Genomic DNA, 21,760 nt, shown 5'->3' with positions numbered 1-21,760 from the left:
CCACTCTAACCTCTACAAACAAGGACATAAATTATGCTTTCAAAACAGAAACCAGATTAAGGGTGGAGTGAAGAACAAAATGCTTGGAACAAAATGTGGAGAAGCCAGAGATCAGTCTGAATAGACATGAGTTAGGTGCTGAACTATGATGGTGTGGCTAACGCTGTGCTATTGTGTTCACACCATATAGGTGAGATTACTGAGAGAGAAATAGTTCCCCAGGTTACTGTCATACCTTATTTTCTCCTTAGCTGACTAAATGAGAAATGCACATTAAGCATAATGGAGTTAAATTCAATTCCACTCTGTCTCTAACACAAGGATAAAATATTGAGAGGATTTATCCAACTTTTAAAATGCAATCAAACCAAATGAAGGTAGGTAAGGTCATGTGTCCTTAGAGAGAAAGCCCCAGGTATGTAACACCTGTTTTAYTGAAGAAGCAAAACTAAGAGACGTCTTTGCAGCTTATCTTGTGGGGAAAGATCTTTCAACATACTACAAAGCGCAAATTTAAACAAACACTTAACTATTTGCTATTATGCAAATTATTTCTCAATGCTGTCACAGACTGAATAAAATACATTTTATAAAAAGCAATGCAATCTGAAAAAAACCCCAAAATGATGAATTAATACTTGTATAAACACAACGTTTACTTATATATTTTTAACAGAGTGCAAATAACATGAATTTATCCAACACAAGGAAAATCATGTATTGAAAAATTCTTGAAATAAGCCAATTCAGCTGATAATAGTAGCACTTAGAAAAAGAAGAAAAGAAGGTACTTTAAATAACTATTTATGGCTGTGAAGGTGTGGTTGAAAATCACTGTACTAAATATGTGACCTGGTTTTTAACAGCTCTGAATACACCTAAACTGGTTACCCAATGCCACACATGTTGCTGTTATTAGATATCACTTACATAGCATTGCAATATACATGGTATTCAACAAAAATTGAGCCAGGCTCATTCCCAGCCCCACAGTGGTTGTAAAAAATGTTCCCAAATACAGACACATGGTGGGCCCATTAAAAAGCAAGGGGATTTTCAAGCTCTTTAAGTTATTACTGTTTTCTAAAACTTAGTCTGACAACAGAAATCCTTCACACTGAGAATCATGTATTAATAAAGACTGGTCCAAGTACAGTCAGCAATGGCAAATCAAAAATCAGAGCCTACAGGAAGGGATACAGCATCTTCAAATGGCCACCTAAGATAACTCTGATAGGTTTATTATTCARTGCATGACAAAATTGGAAAAGGAGTTAAACCATAAAATTCTACCCCAACACTGCTAGAGCTCCAGGTTAACTGTACAAGTACATTTATGGGAGAAAAACAGCATTCAGATGAGACTCATGGAACATGCACAGCACAAGGAATTCAACAAAAGAGAGAGCAAGAGCTGGCACATGATGCAATTACCAAGTTGCAAATGTCAGTGCTGCTGCTCTGTATTTCATAACCCAAAATAAATCTGCTACATCCTGAAACAGCACCCCAGGAAACTTCCTGTGGCACCAGGAAAATAACAAATGCAGAGCAGAGGAGGTGGAGGGCAGAGAGGTGTGAGAAATGCAGTGATGCTTGCTCCAGACAGGTTGCAACTTCTGTCATATTAACAAAGTGMTGTAGCTGTTTGGGAGAGATTTGAGGACTATCATGGAGGGAGGGGTTGCTTCAAAACTTGTAATCARTAAGTCCTTTCTTCAACATGTCAGAAATCCCATAGTGTTTCAAACTCCCTTAACACTTACTCTAGAATAAATTTTAAGTTTTGCAAGAGTCTGAAAGATCTTTCATGTGAAGAAGCTGGCAAAATGACAGGTCTCCAGACTGGGATACCCACAGCAAGTCCGATACTCCTATTTACCCACCAAGATTTGCCTCACTGGAGCTCTGCATCATTTATACCTACATTAGAACAAAATCTAGGTCAGTGATTCTGGGAAAGCTTAGAGACAAAAGTTCAAGGGCTGCAACTCTTACAACAAACCCAAAATTCAGCAGATGTTGCCCCAGAGGCCAGTAATATTATTTTATATGGAAGTATTTTGGACCACTGCTGCAGATCAGTGGCTGTCAGGTTAGATCATTCATGGCACCAAACAGCAGGCAGGAAAAAACTCRGAGCAGCAGATTGCCTAGAGGCATTGGACTCTGTGTTCAGAGCTTGGCAGTGGCTGGACTAGCATCTGATTGCCGGAAAAACAAATATTGTTTTAGTGTAGTCAAAATGTTCAACCAAGCAGAGGTATCACCACATAATTTTAAAACCAAAATGTACACACTGTATATACAAAAGAGCAGCCACACATTTCAGTGCAATGCTGCAGTGTAGCCTGACACAGTCTGCTGTAATCTGATGTAGAAGGAGATGCTGCAACATTCCATGAACATTATACAATATTTAGGATGTAATCAATATGGTAGTGTCTGATTAGGCCATTTATTGTGCTGATAATGGCATAATCTTGATATTAATTTTAATTCGAGTCTTTGCAGAAAGGTCAGGTACCTGTCTGGGAATTCTCACAAATACTATAAGGCAGACTTTTCACAGAGACAAAAACTGAAAGGAACAGACAGCACAATTAAAAGGATGGATTAGCCCATGAATGTACCTGGTACTATATCCTTGTCACACCAGACAAAATGTTAATATCAAAATAAAGTTGCTAAAAATATTCTTTAGCATTAAAACTTMTTTTCAAACATAATGGCAAATTTATAACAGAGAATGAAGAGGGGGRAAAAAATGACATTGTGCAAAATAACTTCTCAGATAATCATGATTTTATCCGAATCCTACTGCACAGCTTCTGTAGCTGTCTTCTTCCTTAAGGGAGCACTGACACCAGTTTAGCTGTAATTACTCACGAATTTTCTTTTCTTTACTCTGCAGATTGTAAATTATTTTTCATTCTGCTGCAAATTTTAATTCCCAAATCTAGAAAAATTTAAACCATCTACGATCTAAAAAATTTAAACCATCTACCACCTACCAGACTCATGGTAAAGATGGAAAGGGCAAAGGGGAGTATGTGAAAACACACGTTTCAAGAAAATATACTCTTACTCTTGAGTATATCACCAAACATTGAAAGAAATATGTACTGGTGAGATCAGCTGTGTTCACTGGGATCATTTATTACATTTCACACTGATAATGAACAGCTATCAGTCCTATGAGAGCCAGATGTTATGACCTGATTGCTTAGCAAGCAATCGCAGCATTAACTTCTCTGGCTGTGCTGAAAGAGTTTGGTTCCTGACAGTAGCCTACCTACATGATCTGGTTCTTCTCCTGAAGTATTCAGGCATACATTTGATGCACTATAAAGCACCCAAGAACAAGCAAAAAGCTCTAGGTTAATTTTTCTGCCTGCTTTCACATTCAGATAACKCTTAAAACTACAGGCAAGTACTAGCCACAGGGTTGAACCGATCCCCTCTGAACTGAAAAAAGACTGACCCCACACTGAACTTTGGGCTTTGGCTCCAATGCAACTGGACCTTTTAAATAAGTAATTTGTTCATACTCAAAAGGCTGTCCATTGAAAGCAAGGTGGCTATTTTTCAATTGTGCATTTGGGGTGATCTTCTGGAAACTTAAACGATCCTACTAGAAAATGAATGGGATATGCTACTTACTGCCAATAATAGAAAAGTGAGAGTGGGATACAGTAAATTTGGTGAGGGAAAATCCTTTTTATCTTTTAAGTGAAAAGTTTTTGTTATCACTTTGTCTTAAAAACAGCTGCATTTTGAATATTGATGTTTGCAGAACAAGACTTTTTGTGCAGTTGGTCATCTTCTGAAGCAGTAGGAAAATTGGCAACAAATGTGCTCTGACTCTGTGMTCATTGGGGGTAATATATAAAACCAGAAAGAAACTGGACTATGCTACTGCTTTTTAGGACTATGTTTGCAATGCTGGCAGTAAAATCGTTCTGGTTTGTGATATGAGCAAATTTGATATGGAAATAATCAAGGAGAACACATAAACTGTGGTGCAACAGTATTTCCTTTTTTTTTTTTTACAATTGACTGTACTTTTCTGGTCAGAGAAAAATACACTTTATCATCTAATTTCTCAGCAATTTTCAGTATCCCCTACAAGTTAGGACTTTTTAAAATTTTCCCCTAAATACACAAAATTAGATAGATGATCCTTCTTCTGAATGATTGCTTGGAAGAGCAGGAATTCRGAGTCCTAAGGCAGGGATGAGAGTAGGTTCACAGTGAGCAAACTGGAGAATATGCAAAGAGATAAAAGGGATGGGATCCAGACTTCAAATAATTGCCTAGGCTTTTCCCCACTTATTTGTATTATCAGATTCCCTAAAACATTTCCCTTCTGCCTTCTTTACTACACTCTGACCTTTTATAGGGAGTACTACATATCCATATGCCTAGGAGTATTAATTTATGAAATTTCTTCCAATGTTGCTGCAAAGATCCTCACTTAAATGTAATTAATGCATGAATACCAAGCTCATTAAAACTTCGTCTTTCACTGGGAAACATAATTATAACATATGCAGTATTATTCACTGCTAAAATAAGGAGATATGTTTATCGTATTTTGTATCTTTTGCCAAATCTGCTGGTTATTGGTCTCCAGTAATATCACAATATATTTGAGAAGTTGTAGTCAATCTCCATGAGGATTTGTAAGATCATCAGAGTTTCCCACTGAATTATATTAAAATACAGGAAATAACAAGCTTGAACCCAAATGAAAACAAATATTCTTCATAGGACCAAAGCCTTTTTTCTGCAGGAGTGCTTAAAACTAGGAACACTGGGTCCTACAATATTGGTTTCTGCCAATATTAACATTTACAAAGCTGAAGATTCACGGAAATGTGTCCAAGGACTTGTGCAAAAGAATTCAGTGATATTTGTAGAACAGATAAACTAGTGAAAATACATGAGCTTAGGATGTTCCTTTAATTCCAAAACATACACTATGAAGTAATCAGAATTGACAGAAGTCAAATAGTCAGGAATACTTTTAAACATCAAAAATAGTTTTCAGGTGACAAACAAAAGACTTCCTCTGCGAGGAAAGGAGTGATTTTTTTACAATATTTTTATCATCAATGTTCAGGAAAACTGTATGAAAAATTTAGAAACTCCCAAGGACAGAAACCTTATTAAGCTGATAGGAATCTCAACCCTTTAGAAGTAAAGTATTTAAGATAAAAATATTGCTGACTCCACTGGCCAGGACATGGATCTTTTAAAAAGGTAGTTCCCTCTGCTTCTATCATGAAGGCATCTAAATGACTGCTCAATGACTCTTGCAATGAGAAGACCTCCAAACCAGATATTAGTGTTATGACACTGATCTTTGTCTTCTGCAACCCCTCTGAAATKTAAGTAGAAGAAACCCATAACAGATGACCCCAGAGAGCAAGTTAGTAATTTCAAATGGTTGAAATGATGATGGAAATATTGCATAACTCCACTTTGCAAAAGACAGTGTATTATGGCATGTATGATAATCTGGAAATTCTAGTTCTCTCCTTCCAGCTCAGCTTGTCAATTGTTTTATATTTTATACAGCTGCTTATTTCCAAACAAGTCCTCATTTTCAGCTTTAATTTTCTGTTGCTGTGCTCTTGCCAGTGCTGTGCTATTTTCTGTTTGCATTTACCTCTCAAGGCATGAAACCAGTGTTTAATGAAGTTTTGACTCCCATTTTTCTTAAACTCTGGCAAACCTATGCTTGACTTTGTCCAGGTTTCTAACACGATTTTACACCTTTGCTGTCTTTTAAATCTTGTATAATATAATGTTTACCAGAGCTTACTTATACCTCCTTTTCTCCATATTTCACTTTTTCCCTTTGCAAATGCACTGTTTTCCTTCTCTACTCAATGAATACTCACATGCCTAGATTTCTAAATATCATGACTACTTCAATGCCTTTTGAGTCCCAAGAGATACTGGTGCCCAACAGTAGCACAGAMAAGCGATCTTACATGAAATAATTAATATACCTGAAGTTCTTATATGGGACCTCTGTAGAGCCAACAAACACCTCAACATTATAAATGACGAATAAAGCAGGAATAAAGTTGATTGGGTAGAATGGAAAAATCAATGGACCAGCTTTCTAACTGACTGGGTAGCTCATTCCATCCTGATTTTTTGTTAGCAAAAATATCTCAGAAGGTTTTCCTAGGCTTGAATAACCATAAGACTCTAATTCAAACCAGTAAAACTACAGTACTGTTGAGAGAACTGCCTGAAGAATGAAATTTGTTTGCTATTTCACAATTAAGATTCATGGAATTTCTTTGCCCCTGAAGTGAACAGCAGGGTACAGGGCCAAATGAAATTGATCTGGAGGTGGTTGTATACCACAGTGCACAGGCGGTGCAGAACACTCTTTATCATTCAATTACTGCTTTTAAACAATAAAAACTGCCTGAAACCCCTAAACACTTCTTTTTGGAAATCTGAGAGGAAATGGATGAAACAGGACTATGACCCAGTCTTACATCAATGAGCACAATAAAACCATACTCAAAATGATTTATTCAATGCTAATAAATACCTACAGATATTTTCCCCATGAAAGATACAGCTTTTGTGCAAGCAGAAATGTAATCCAGAGCTGCATGCTAGAAGTCATTGCAAACATATGCAGATGTCAGCACTAGGGAAAAGTAAACCACACAAAACTAAAAACATAAACAGAATGTCTCCATTGTGAAAGCAAAATCTTAAATTTTCTACTAAATGTAAGGAAAGAATGCTTCAGAAGGTATAGAGATCTATTAACACACAGGACATCACATTTGCAGATCTCTTGTTAAAGGTTTCAGATCCCTACCTCTAGAAGGAGAACAGATAGATCTGAAATTGTAGGGCTTGACAAGTTTACATGGTATGCAGTAACAAGTTCATTAGAGAAGCTGTTTGACTATCTGAGCCTGACAATTATTAGCGCTTCAAAGCAATGTATGAAATTAAATCATAAACATACAATGAAATTTAGAAAAGAGTAAGATTCTCTTTGCAAACAAATCACACCCACAGGTCTGAAAGGAGTTTACAAGAYACAAGATAATTTGCTGTATAAAGAGAGTAAAGGTATATGGAAGGCAGAAAAGGATGAAAGAAGACAGCATTTAATTGGGCATTATTTCTTATATGGCTTCACACAAACATTGGTTTTATTCGTGAAATAAGAAAGAGGAATAAAATGAACAGATTAAAACAGAGACCTTGCAAGCTCAAAACATGTATAGAGGGATAGGCAAAACTCTTGAAAAGGCTCTCTAGAAGGATATTTAGTATGTGTAGGAGACATAGGGTAAGGCAGCTACGCAAATGTAGAAGGAAAATTGAAACACAGCTACCAGTGTTTCTTCTTTTAGATCAAGTGGCACACCAGTCTGCCGTGTCTTTGCTTTGAATAAGATTGCCAGCYGTCCAGAGCAGGGACTGCTTATTACAGGGTGCTATATAAATAAAGGGTGGCACCATGGAGCCCTTATTTTGCATGGAGCTTTGGACTAATAAAAGGACCTTCTTTTTAAAACTAAGTAGAAGGTATTTGGCAGTGATTATGACTGACAATGCACTGTTGGTTTGATGCCTGTTGTCTCAGTGCTCATGTCTGGATAACCAATACTTAATGTAATGGTTAACCAGATGCATAACTGTAATATAAACTCTAGAGACTTGAAAATATAAAAAAATCTTAAAGCACTTGACTTACCTATGAGAGCAGAGCTCCCTGGACTGACAGTCAGTTTTGTTCCTGAAGGAGAGGTCAGCACTGAGTGAGTGCTGGGCCCAGCACTGGTAAGCACTGCTGTCAATTCTTCTAGGTAAGGAAGAGATCGTGGAGGCTCTGATAACAGATTGGGAGAATGAAACGATGAGCAACTCTACAGCAGAAAACATCTTGGGGACATTAAAAAACCCCCATCACTGAAATATTGCTGTGCTGCAACTTTAGAGGGGCAGATTAAGCAACTTTGGATAACTACTGAAAGCGTTTTGTCTCATATTAGATAAAAGTGATGGAGATATTATTAAAATAACATCTGGATCAATATGATCACAAACTAAAAGAAATTATCTATGAGGGGTACTGCAGCATTCAGCATTGTGGCCGACTCTTCTTTTTGTGTGACAAAGTCATATGGTATCAGGAGATAAAGCAGCTYGTAAGACAAAGCAAATGTATACAGCATAGAAGCCGAATCAAATGTTCACGGCAGTTAGTGAAAAACTTTTTAGTCTCTGCTACAACCTGGATCAAGTCCTGATTAAATATGGTTATAATCCTGCCAAATCCTATGGTATACTTAGGCAGAACTCCAAAGGACTAAGAGTTCAGAGCTCAAGAGGATCAGTCTATGCTGAGAACTACAGGATTTAGCTGTTTACTAATCATAATACTACTTTAAATATTGATGCAATGCCTAGCATTCCCAATTCTGTTTGTCATGAAAACGATGGGATATTTGATTTAAATCAACAGTGGCTTCATCCCCTTTCAATTAGACCACAGCACACACCAGGCAAGTTTTCTACTGCTGATAGCATTCAGTGCCAGAAGTGCAGGTCAAGGATGCCTGGACTGTTCTGCTCCATCAAGGAGCTAAAAATGTCATTTGCTTACAAACATAAGCAGCTTGCATAACTCACAGTAACTTACCATCTTTAAAAGCTAAGCCATTTATAATGATCAGAAAAGGATTTAAAGATCATGTGGGAGTCTTTATTTATATGCTGAAATTCAGCTGATTTTTTTTTCCAGATTATTTTCTGTAGACTGAGATCCTAGAGTAAGTCTGGATTGGTAAGAGTCATGTGTGAACCTTCATTTTAGTATTGTCTGTGAAACTGTGAAATCTCATTGTTGTACATCCTCTGGAAGCTTGCTCTACTCATGAAAGATGAGAGCTGCAGTGGATGCTGTAATGGTATTGCACCAGTCATGGGGCATAGATTTAAAAATTTGAGGCTTCACCATCAAACGCATGAAACTACTCAAAAAGTCTGGCGTGACCATTCATCTGCCAGGCATGCAGAAATGATAGAAGATGAGTTCCTAAGAAAGGAAACCCTTTTCCACACATCCAACTCCCGCCAGGTAACACTTGCACTCATATTTCACAGCTGCCATTGTCTTTCAAATCACTCAGACGGGCTTTCTGCCTGTTTAAAAACACAGAGGAAAGTGAACATCACCATTCACAGAACTTGGGATGTAATTTTTTGTAGTGCACTGGCTTTATACACCTTAGTGAAGGAAAGTATCACAGACTTGAATGGGAAGGCTGCCCAATGGAGGCAGATTACTTCACAGGGAAAAAGKGACATCACTCTCATTTCAAGACACTCATTTTCAGATATGGCTAAGAAATGCTTTTCTTAGCAAGTCTGAAAGAGTTAAACTGAGTATCTTGGGACTGGGAGGAGCAGTCTCGATGTTTAGAYATTTTCTCCTCATTGATTTTCCTTTTACCACCACCTTGCTTCAGCGGATGCTGCCCAAATGCAGACTGATACTTTTCACAGAAGAAGGTCTGYCTGCATGCCATTTCCTTTTTCCACAACCTCCAGTTAGTTCTGCCATCTGGATGTGCCAGTAGCACATTACTTTAGTTGCAAGTGCAAAATACCAAAATACCCTGGACTCACCAAGAATCAGGATCTGGGAGCTTTCAGTTACTTCYCCATGAAGATTAGCTGCCTTGCAGGAGTATAGCCCCTGATCTGAYAGGGAAACATTTGCTATTAGCAGGAGCCCATCATGCAGATGGTGAGCAGAGGACAGCTTGACCTTGTTCTTTAACCAAGTAACTTTTGCTTCAGGAACACCTGGAAAAACATTGACAAAGTGTAACAAAAGTAAGAATTACAAGGCAAAAAATWCCACAAGGAAAATAGTGGGAGAAGAAGAAGAGAAGTACTGAGTGAAGGCAAAAGAAACAGGGGAAAGGACAAGGAGGATCTCATATAGCCATAGTCCATTAGAGCAGTGACTCAAATAACACAACAGAATAAATACAGATACAATTCACTTCTTGCAGGTAGCTGCTCAGACAGTCCTGGTCTAGAAAGGTAGATTCCTCTGCACTCCACTAGCAGCAGAAGAAGAAAGGGTTAAAAGTCAGATCTCCTTAATTTGAGGTACTGCTGTTGAGTCTAAGAAAGATACACTTTGCCTACAAAACGTCCAGCAATACTATAAAAACATTTTTTGACTTGTGTTCTACATGTGTGTCCTTCCTCCATCGTCAATGTTTCCACAGTAGCAGACTTGCAGGTACAGCAAATTCCTTTAGGGAAGATAAGTTGTAAGTGTCAATAAGCTACAGGGTCGCTTTCTTTTGAGTGACACGCACAACCTCGGTATGGGAGCAGGGGCAGCCTGCTCAGGGATGAGCGAACACAGCGCTGCCGCAAGGGGTAGCAAGAGCATTTCAATCCGTTTTGTTGGCTGACCGCGGATGAGAGAGGGCTGAGTGTTTCCCTCGCAGAAATATCCCAGAGGCTGAAAGTCTCCGAGGTGCCAGCTGGAAACGGAGTTCACTTTTCTGGGCAGGCAAGACATTAGATAGTGAATAATTACCTACATCTATTCTTCAGSTTTTCCCTCCATCCATGTGCATGTATCCAACACGAAAAAGCTACCCAGGGTACTACCAAGTAGAACTGTGTAAGCCAATTGAGATAATTTTACTAAACCAGAGACTCTGAGGGAAAGGATAGCAATGCAAGGTTCTAACAGTGCTGACTAGTTTCCTATGCCACAATATTCTTGAAATAGTGAATTGAATTTCACAGTCTGATACAGCTGATGAATAAACATGGGCCAYAACATAGGTAAGAACTAGAAAATTAAATCTCCAGCATATAAGTGAAATACAGAGGAAATGAATGTTTAGGAGAATTGAAGGAACTGCGAACTGGAACATCAAAGACTCAAGGAGATAAAGGGCAGGAAATAATATATGATAAGCCACCCTTCCAAACCTGCTCTGACCCAACAGTCACTAATCATACATGACATTTTGCAGAATGCCCTAAGAACAAGATTTTTAAAATGGGTTCCTTCTTTAATGCCAAAATGTATTTTCAGTAACAGTTTGGGCCAGATTGCTTGAAGCTTCTGGTATTCAAAATAATATTTGCTCAATTTAAGTGCTGAAATCAACAGAAAGCTCCTTAGTGATATTGATATGATCTACATTGCTCTCTCATCCTATCTGGAAGTGAAATTGCCTGCAGTAGTCAATTTACCCACACCAGAAATGCTGCTGTCTTTCTGAAGCTTGGAGCAAATCTTCCAGCTGGAAGTCACAGACATCTTCAAGACTTTGGAGCGACTTTTGAGAGATCCCCAAGGATTAGTTTTGGAGAAGTCTGGAATTGACCACAATCATCTAATAATGGCCAAAAAAGATATTCTTTCACCTCTACAGACAAAGCAGTGAAGTTTAAGTCAAGTGAAATAATGTCAGTTTTCAATCTTGATCAAAACCACAACACTGTCTTTGTGGTACAATTGAAATAGAGTTTAATCTTCACAATTCACATCAGGTACCAATTAAATTCTAACGCATCCACAATGATTTTGTTCTCCCTTTTCTATTWTATATATGAATATCTATTATTAGATATTAATATCTATTGATTTCAACTCAGAACACAGATTTTGACGGTGCTTATGCTTGTCTTAAGAAGTTAAAGAGCAATATAAAATTAATYCCTAGACTTTGGTAGTGCATTCTTCCATTATCTCTTATTTTTAAGAAACCTTCTCTAGGCTCATCAACGCCTGTTGGTAGAGTGTATATTTCTGTCCCTTGACAGTAAATGTAGCTTTAGAAAATATCATAACTGATCCTTGATATTTCTGTTATAAATATCTATTCTTGCTGACTCTCAGTTAAGATGAGCAGTGTCCTTACATGAGCTGAGACATCCAGACCCAATACCTGCATGGTTCTGTACCACAGACTGTGCAGCACTGTGACAAAATCACAGCTTATAACAATGGCATTAACTGTCACCAAACTGACCTGGAACAACTCTCATTACTTGTGCTGGCTCAGGACAGCCTAACATGACTAGAGGAAAAGTACTAGAAGGGAAAAGCTACAGCTTTACAAGACTGTGTGAGGAATGGTTTTCATCCAGACAAGTCTCCATGTAATTTCTGGATATGCCAGTTTTGCTTTCTAATTTTGTTAACTTTGTTCTCACATTCTAATCACTTTTTTATTACCAGATGTTATTGCATTAACCATTTCATTTTAGCTTACTATGATTTAGTAACCATTTCATTGTTAACACATAGTGAGGAACTTTGGCAAACTACACAGCTGTAAATTTCACCTACTCTAAAGTCACTAGGATACAACAAATTTGCTGAATGAAGAAATAGTGCATGCTACTCTTCTCCTTGCAACTAAGTATTCTAAGTGGGATGATCAAAAATATATAAAAGATTGGGCAATCATGAAGCTGAAGTTAAACCAAAAAAAAATGGTGCTTACATTAGGAGGAAAATTGCATTTATTCTCACATTCTGCTACAGATTTTATGAGATGGTACATTTTCCAGGTATAGGTGAGACAGCTGATATAAATTGCTGTTCTTGGTTCATTTCCCAAGGTAGTTTTTTTAAAAATTGCTGTTGAACTATTAACACTATTTTAATGAAATTAAGATTCTAGTGCCTATAAAACATATCTGYCCTCAGTACTCACTCTCTTATTCCCTTTGGAACATCGCAGCTTGTGGTTTATGATTTTATCATAATTTCAACAGCATTAATCTCTGGAGTCAATAAAGTCAACATTTTCCATGGAGGCGGTAGCAGAARATCTTTTTTCCACCCACGGAGAAAACTGGGATTTAAGAAAATTTCTTCTGTATCACAGAAGGTTCCAATATCCAGTAATGCTACAGACAGATAGTCTTCTCCTAGAAGAGAAGACACTGCTAAGATTTTCCAGTGTGGACGTTGTCACAGTGGGTAAGCTTTACAAAATTGCTAGTGATCATTTTCCTCTCAGAAAATGCTTTGAATCTGTGCCCTTGACCATTCTGTGCTTCCCTCCTGTAGTTTTCTGATTTTGTAAGTACTGTGGCAATTTTGTTTAGTCACATCCTGTTGTTTACATGATGCCTTTATACTGAAGTGAAATGGCTGCACTTCTTAAATCAGCAATAACTGACTCAGTCTGTGGGTTCTGAACCTGGGCAGCTAAGAGAACACASAGAGAGAAATCTAGAATAATTTGTGTTCATGTAGTATTTCACACAATGTCAGTGCAGGTGAGCATGGAGAAGCCTGGAGGAAAAAGAAAAACACTTCCATCTTTTTTTGTGAAAATAACTGGACAAGAGTCTGATTGCAAGAGAGTGCCTAGTGCCTACGTTGGCCGAGAGGCCAAGGAATAACTGAACTTCCTCCTTCATGAACCTAAGAGAAAGTTATACCCTGCTTTTCTTCCATTCAGCCCACTGAGAATAATCAGTAAACTCTGATCACAGCCTAGTGTTTTGCTCTTGCAAAAGTAATATGCTCAGCTATTGTGCATGTTYCGCTAAAGGATGGATGAACAAATAACAACGCTTGAGACAAGTACTTAGAACTTGCCTGAGGGTTTGGTTGGCAGCACTTAAAAAAGGAAAACTTAAAACCACTAAGTGCTTAAAGTGAGCACAAAATGTTAAAAAGCAGGGATGTTTGTTTATTTGCAGTGAAGATGATTATTTAGAGTTATCTGAAGTAGCTGCTAGGGATAAGAAACTAAAGCAAGAGTTTAAAGTGTTTCATATAAGTCTCCACAGCAGATATTTATGTAACACTCACCACTGGCTCACTTCATGTTTTGTAAGTGGCTCCCATCCYTCCTATGCTTCCTCATACTATGCATAAAAGTGTAATGAATCCATGGTCTGGCCCCAGGTCTTTAGAAATTTCCCAGCTCTCTCCCTTCCTCCTCCCCATATCAGCATCATTCCCACCAACAGCCATAGGACTGCTACACGTGGACAAGGTCAACCTATTTTGGTTGCCACTGGAAAGAGGCAAACTGTCACTGTAAAACTGAGGAATATTCAGTCTTTGAYTGGAAAACAGTTTTAGGGAGAATCCTGTTTCGGTAGAATTCCTCTGAACTCTTGCACTCCCAAGATGAAAGAAAAAGGAAAAAACAGTAGAGAAAGAGTGTGCTACCATGCTTTTTTTTTGGCAGGAAAAGAAGAAGTAACTCGAGTGATCTTTAAAAATACCATCGATGATGAAATTAATCAGTCCATGCTTGTATATTGTCACCAAACATCCCCAAGAGGTAGCCATGTRTATCAGTTTTGTGGCATCTACAGCATATGGTGTATCTCTAAAAACAATGCCTGTCGTATTGACTCTGCCCAATTTCCTTAAGCCACTAGATTTGCCCGGCTTGATATGGACTAAAGGAGGACAAGTTCTACGATAAGGATTATTAAAAGCAATGAAGTTTGCCTGAGACCCAGGAAAAACTCGCAATTTCACTCAGCTGCAACTGGAGATACCAATTTAGCAAAGAATCCCGCGGAAACAGAATAATTTTTACCTGCAACCTGGCAGTTAATGGTAACATTTGCTTTCTCGATGGTTTTAACCGTGCTTCCAATATCAACAGCGACAGCAGGGGATTCAGTGTTGATCACRGTGGCTCTTGATGCCTTTATCAGCGGCTTTCCTGCATAAAAGAAGTACCACWGTTTAACATGTCAAGCACATTGGACTTACATGGGATACATGGGTTGAAACACTGTGAAAGTACACACAAGAGACAGGTGGATAAGGGAAAGTACTGAAGTGTGAGGCCACCTGCTTCTTATAATATTTCAGTGCCACCAAATTCCATGGGTAAAGCTGTCTTGAAAAGTGAAAAAGCACACTTGAAGCAGAGGCAGAATAGCATTACARCCATATGGACATGCAGGAGAACCAGCTGAATCAATAAACACCAGCACAAGTGGAGTTGCACTATGAGGCTTGCCTGGCACTGCAGCTGCAACAGCACATTTTGCCAAAGACCAAACACAGCAGCCTGAGASATGGCTGTGGGCACATCAACAGTGGAGGAAGYTCAGAGCAACATGCAAGCTGTTTCTGCAYATCACTCACGGTTTCTTTAACCTAYAGTGGAAACACTGCGATGGGGAAGACCAAACCATAACCAGAAAGTTTTCTCCTAATGGCTAGCACAAGAAGATGAGGGAYATGAACAGTACTAATGTGTAACACTGTTGCTTCAGGTTTTGGATAAAACAAAACAAAACAAGTTATCTGACAGGAAGAAGTAAATCTCTAATAGTACCACTGCTTTGCCTGCAGTAAAGTGAGCTTTCAACATTGGTGACAGCAAGAGAATCAAGGTGTTTCACTGCTGCTGTGTCTGTGTCTTTGTGGCATCTATGGCTCAAGAAGCCTTCTGCAACTCCTTTTGCAGAGGTACTGTAAAGGGACGCCCACAAAACAGGTCAGAGGTGCTCAAGCTTAGCTTTGAGAGAGAGGACTAATGCAGCAGAACTGGCAAGAGCTGAGTTAAGGTACTCCCTGTCTCAGAGCAAATGCTCTGCAGGAGGAGCAGAACACAACACTGTTGCTTTAAAAGGCATGGGACTTYGGTGGTTTCGACTCAATGTTGCATTTTCAAACCCATAATTTTCCAACAATCTATAAACACCTTTTTTTCTTCCATTTAAAATAAATGATCAGATACAAAACAGCTTCAGATATCATCCTATGCTTCCAAAAGCTCCAGTTTTAGGCTAATGTCTAAAATTGTTAATACTTCAACTGTTAATACTTTCACTGGCTTTATTTGTATGTTAATTTGGAGCTGACCAAGGGAGAAAAGATGGAGGTGAGAAAAAGAATTTGATTTCACTGAGCTCATGAAAATTTAATTCAGCCTCAAATATAAAACTTTCCATACAGCTGTATTTCCATGTCTTTTAAAATATACCATTCAACTGGAATTCCTGTTGTATCATTTTGGTGKTTTTTTTGTACTTTGAATTTCTTTATTTTGATGATTTAAATGCCCAAGAATTGCTCAGTAAAATAATATATTCTATTGTTGAAATAGCTCCAAAATTTTGATACTTTGTGGTAAACTCTAAAGAAAAGAAAGAAAAATTCTTCAGCTATCCATCAGCCTTTTATTTTCCTGATTGGCTTCCACAATCCCAGCAAAGGATTAAAAATCTTTTAGCTGTTCAACCCATAAATGAGTAGGAAACCATTGAGAAAACAAAAAGGAGCATATTCCACTGCCTTTTTTTCCATGCATGTGTTAAATCAATCAGAAAATTCTTCAATGAAATAAGCTTTCAGCCCCACTCTTCATTCCTCTAAAGATGATCTCAGCTTYCCAGGTTTTTTTGAGAAAATAATTCCATTATGCCAAAATGATTGTTACTTTGTTCCAAAAACTGCTCAGTATTTCACTTTGATATTTATGGCCTCATTTTATGGGCTGTTCAGCTCTCTTTGCCTTGGACGTGAGATGCAGATGTATACCAGTTCCTAAGAGGCATTCTGCTGAAGTCTGGGAAGCATGACTGTTAATTCACCTAAAAGGTTAAATTATAGATTTGATAATTAATTATAACCAAAAAGCTGATAGCCTTCCTGTGCCACATGCATACCTAATGCTCCATTGRTTCTTCTACAGTGTCACACAAAATTGTTTCCACAAATCATGCTGTACAAAGACCATGGCTTTCACACTCGCTGGAACAATGTGGACTGAATAACAGTTTGTCTGATGATTTTTTAACCTCATATTCACCTTCATGCTGGTGCAACRTAAGAGATTTAGTGCGGAGCTGCTTGTCTAAATTATGACACTATCTTAACAGCAGCACTGCTGCCTGGAATTCAGCAAAGGCATTTCTAATAGCAGTAGTGTAAAAAGAACTAGTCTCTGGTTTTGCCTACAGCTAATATGTAGTTCTGATGCAGATCCTTCTTTTTTGCTCTGGAATATTTACCTGTCCTAAGGGACAAGACAAAGTCTCTTTCTAGTTGATTTACTGATCATCTGAGCTTCATTTTTATTCACTGCTGCCTTCTTACATTTTATGTTTATGCTTTTATTTCTTAACTAAAAATTTTCTCTGTGTCTGGGTGTAAAAAATTATTTTTTAAAATTAAAGCTTAACAACAGCTATTTTTTACTCTAGACATAGACGAATACACTGGCAGCTGGTGGTTGCTGCCCATGCATTGGAGGCCTCCAAGAACTTCCACACGCTGAAGCAGTGACATGGTAAGACTGCAAAAACAATAAGCTCTCCAGCATTCCTAAAATGCTTCCTTTTGCCTTGGTGATAAATAGGATCCTCCTTCTGCCACAGTCATTAGCTGTCATTGTTCTGTTCCTGTGATAGGATTCCCCTGTCACAGTCATTAGCTGTCGTTGTTCTGCTCCTGTATCTTACTCAACAGCTCTTCATGATCGTGTTCTGCTCCACCCTTCTGCTAGTCCTGATGTGGTTGTGACCCGCTGATGTCTGCCWGTGAACCTTGAAGAAGCTGGATTCATCCTTCTAACTCCCTCTGMCACTGGTTTTTATCTGGATAGGTTTTCCTTAGAACTGAATTCTAAACCAGCACAGAATATTTAGTCTGCTTTAGACGCTGTCGCTAGAGGCATAGAAACGTGGAATCTAATTGTTTGAAAACGTCTATTTGCTACAACTGAAACAGTGTCAGTTATGTCTCTGATCGAATATGACACTGTAAAATACAGTTATTCAGCTCTGTAAATTTCCTGGCTTGCCTAATGTACACCTGAGTAAGTCTTAGAATCTGCTGAGATCAGTGCTAGGTTTAAACTGAAGGGCAGAAATTGGGAAGCTTGGACTGCACTGCCCCTACAGGCTGTGAATAACCAGGATAAACACTGTTATAAGAGCATGTCAGATGCAAGTGAGAAAAAACGTTGATGTGTTGCAGAAATACATAAACCTCACACACTATCTATGAAAGCTGGACTATGCCTCAGGATTTCACAGAGCTCACAYCCTGTGTTTTCCCCAGTGTGCCTCTGTTGACCCACATCACACAGCTTTAGCAGCCATCTGCTGCCCCACAAACAACTTCTGTCTAGAGTGCCACAAGCAACATGGACAATCCTGCAATCMGAGGTTGAACTGTTACCTGCTAGGGTGACAGCAATGGAGACAGAGTCAGATCCCAGGGCATTGGATGCATTGCAAGCATAGAAACCCACATCAGCTTCCACAGGTGCAAGAATCTGCAAGGAGTCATCAGGCTGAAGGAGCAACCTGGCACAAAGCAGAAAGAAAGATGTAATACTCTCTTTGTCCATGGGAACATGAACATATCAACTGTGAGTTTTCAGGCATAGGTAATATTTTTATAGGCCAGGCCTTCAAGTTATGTTTAAAAATCTATGAAGAAACTTAAATTCTTACATTGAGACTGTAAGTTGTGATTACTTAAATTAAATTTTAGTCTCATTTCCAGTTCCACTATGTGTATTAGAGAAAGACTGCCAAGTAAYTAGGACATCTGTCCAGTGAAACCTCCTCCTCTGCTGTGCCACTCCTGCACAATGTTGAGTGAATTCCCTAGCCTTGTCTTCCAATTCTGCAACATTGGAGTAGCAATAGCAAAGAAAATGCCGTATTATTGCAAGGGAAAAATCATGAAACATGCTGAATCAATGCAGAAAGAAGTGAACCACAGGCCCAGTGTTGAAGCCTGAATTAGGTTCAGATTGTTTTATTGACGGGCAGCTCATACAAACTCGGCAGACTTGTTGCAGCCCTAATAGTGAAGATAGACAGGAATACTCAGCTCCTCCTAGGGCTGAACCAACCCTTTCTTTCCTATTCCACCAAGAGGAACCKATCATGATCTCAGTGTACTGGCTGTGGTTTAATGGAATTATTATGGCCTTAGTGCTCTTATGCTTCTTTTCACTGTCTGGCTTTGCAGTGGTGTAACTCATCAGGCTCTGACAAGTACCTGCTTCAGAAAGAATTCAGTCCTATCAATGCTTAGGTACCCCTGTTTTCATCTCAGTSTATTTCATGGTTATTGCTTCTTTCTCTTAGTTTTCTTTTTAGCTGAAACTGTTGATAAAATCTAATCATGCTGTTCTCATCAGCAGCTTCCAGCAGCTGTTGCTTGTAAACTGTTGGCTGAGGCTGTGATTGACAGTGGCAAGGGTGAAAGTGGGGGAGGGATATGCCTGTAAAACACATGCAATAAAACTCTGCTCACAGATCCTGGAATTGATGAGTTTCTTTACACTCCCATCCCCACAATAAAAGCTGCTGTCTCATGGACCAAAAAGCCACAGATACTTGATTTTGCACAACACTGTGGGTGGTAGATCTCTAAAACAAACCAGATTAGGGCCACCCAGTAAAATCTATTATAGGAAAAAACCTCCAGAGTTAACATTTTTTTTACCCTTTGGTGAGTAATAATAAAAATAGTCATTATTAATAAAAGAAAAGAGCTGCCTGTTGTTACACAAGTTTTATAAATGCTTAGAAAAATGCACATTTGAAAAACAAACATTAAAACTTTAAAAWTTGGATCCATGCTTGCACTGCCAAAAAACCGCCTAAGGCTGAAATAATTCCCTTCTCACTTCTGCTGTCAAAGATGTTTTTCTTACATCCTAGTCATAAGCAGGGCTGTCTAGATAGCCACTGCTAACAGTGACAGCAATTAAAARATTTTTTTACTTATAGAACTGGTGTTAGCATGCATCAGTATCTCATATGTACATTTTTTAGTTTAACACTGGCTGCTTCAATCAYCACATGGAATTCATTAAATCTTCAGAAGTTGCCCCAAATCATAACAGCGTGTAACGTTTAAAGTTCTGTGTGTTCTGTCTGCATGTGTGCAAATACAGTATATAGGCACATCTTCCAGTCTGCATCAAACTAATGCTTACAAGACACCTAAAAGCATTTTAATTAATGTTTCTGACACCTTCAGGTTGAGGAAAGAACTTGCCTAATATTACACCTTATAAAACACAAGGATGCATAGTTTTTGTTAATCACCTCTGGTGATGTAAATTTCTGTCAGCTTAAATCACCTCAAGATTCAGCACAAATATTTTTAAAAACAGAAATCATCCAGGTAGATGATTGCTTTTTTWAAAAAATAAATTCCAACACAGTTCCATCTTCCTACCTTTTCAACACAAGTCCTTTTCCAGAAACAAACATAATGTCTTCTTTTCAATAATCCTGTTATTTGTGCATCACAATTTCACATAGCTGGTTTTCTTGAAAGCAGAACTTTYATTATTTCTCTTAGTATGGAATTACTTGGCTGGATTCCCTATTTGCTCATAGATTGTTATTTTTGTTAGGTATTGAGTTGTTTGTCAGGGKTGGAAAAGAAATACCAGATGTAGCAATTCTATATGTCACCAGCATGTCTTCAGAAACTCATTTATGGACTGAAAATAATACAGCTTAATAGATATCARTCTCAGTTGCTCCACACTGCATTGACTCCAAGACAAAAACGTGTTTTGCAGGACATGTATCAAAGACTGAATCACATGGCACCTGGTACACACCTAACTCTGTATCACTTACTGTTCACATGCTGCTTCATGTCCATTTATAAAATATACTTCTGTTTTAGAGAAGCAAATTATCAAATACCAATGGGTCCCCAGTGACAGAAATTGCAGCATACTTGAGTCTTACTAAACAATGCATAAATTCCTCAAAGATTTCCACTTTTAAAACTGATTCCTAAGGAACTTAATCTGAATTTTCTTTAAAATAAAACATTTTCCAACGYATACAGAAGTCTACAGACTTTGGTTTAAATACTGGCAGCCTCTGAATTGGAAGTCAGAACCCATGCGGGTGTTAAGGTGACACTTTAACCTTAGGAGAGAGAATGAACACTTCTGTTAAATATTCATTCAGGGTGAATATGCAGACACAAGTCAGGGATCTTTAACTGGAACCACAGATATTTCCAGCTGCTGCAGCTTTTTGTGTCAGATGTTTTCATTCTACTGAGTAACTAAAAACCAGCACTTTTTTAGGCCTTTGTTCTATCTTTTTGTGACTATACCTAGACTAAASCCGAATAAATTAATTTTTGCAAGGATAGCTGTGCAGCAGGAATCATACCTYCAGGTGGATGAAACAGCTCATGGAATGAGGCAATGGGAATAGAGCCATACATCAACCATCATTACTGGACATCACTGGCTTGGACAAAATCCATGGCCATAATGCATGAAAGTGAAGGCCTTTATCTCAGTGGTTTGCATATACAAAACAGGYAGCTGTCACCCAACCTAAAACCAGCAGCCTACATTACAAAAATCACAATACCAACCAAGTACTTCTGAAATCTGTATGTTCAGTAGGGTGTGACCTAAAGAACTTCAGCAAAACTGTCTCTCTTTGAAAATGCTTCAGGAAAGCTCACCTATATTTATTTTCTTATTGTCATTAAGACAGAGGTGGCTGGAAAATCGGTTCCTCTTCTCCATTCAGTGTCTGGCAAAGCATGAAGAAACAAAACTGCAGAGCTGAAGGACAGCTCAAGCACACCAGACACACCACACTCAGACAACCTTGCAGTTTACAGCAGCCCTGTAAGACTGCTTGACCTGCAGCTTTCATTGAACCAGCTGACTGCAGGCAGCAAGAGCATTCTGAGCCAAAA

The 21,760-nt window shown here is 38.4% G+C and overlaps 1 protein-coding gene across 1 annotated transcript in view; it reads right to left on the bottom strand.

Annotated features, from left to right (window-relative positions):
- The window catches only part of ADAMTSL1 (ADAMTS like 1), a 370,874-nt gene that overhangs the window by 15,700 nt on the left and 333,414 nt on the right, over positions 1–21,760 (bottom strand). The window contains exons 21-24 of the mRNA XM_057373470.1: positions 18,227–18,354; positions 14,622–14,750; positions 9,688–9,867; positions 7,751–7,885 (exon numbers count right to left, since the gene is read on the bottom strand). Coding sequence (XP_057229453.1) covers positions 7,751–7,885; positions 9,688–9,867; positions 14,622–14,750; positions 18,227–18,354 — 572 coding nt within the window. The remainder of the gene's footprint in view (positions 1–7,750; positions 7,886–9,687; positions 9,868–14,621; positions 14,751–18,226; positions 18,355–21,760) is intronic.

This window comes from Malurus melanocephalus, unplaced genomic scaffold (genome assembly GCF_030028575.1).
Source record: "Malurus melanocephalus ecotype Western Australia unplaced genomic scaffold, MMel_1.1 scaffold_198, whole genome shotgun sequence".
Lineage (NCBI taxonomy): Eukaryota > Metazoa > Chordata > Aves > Passeriformes > Maluridae > Malurus > Malurus melanocephalus.
Note: the sequence above shows the minus strand (reverse complement) of the source record. Positions and strands in the feature narration are given on the sequence as shown.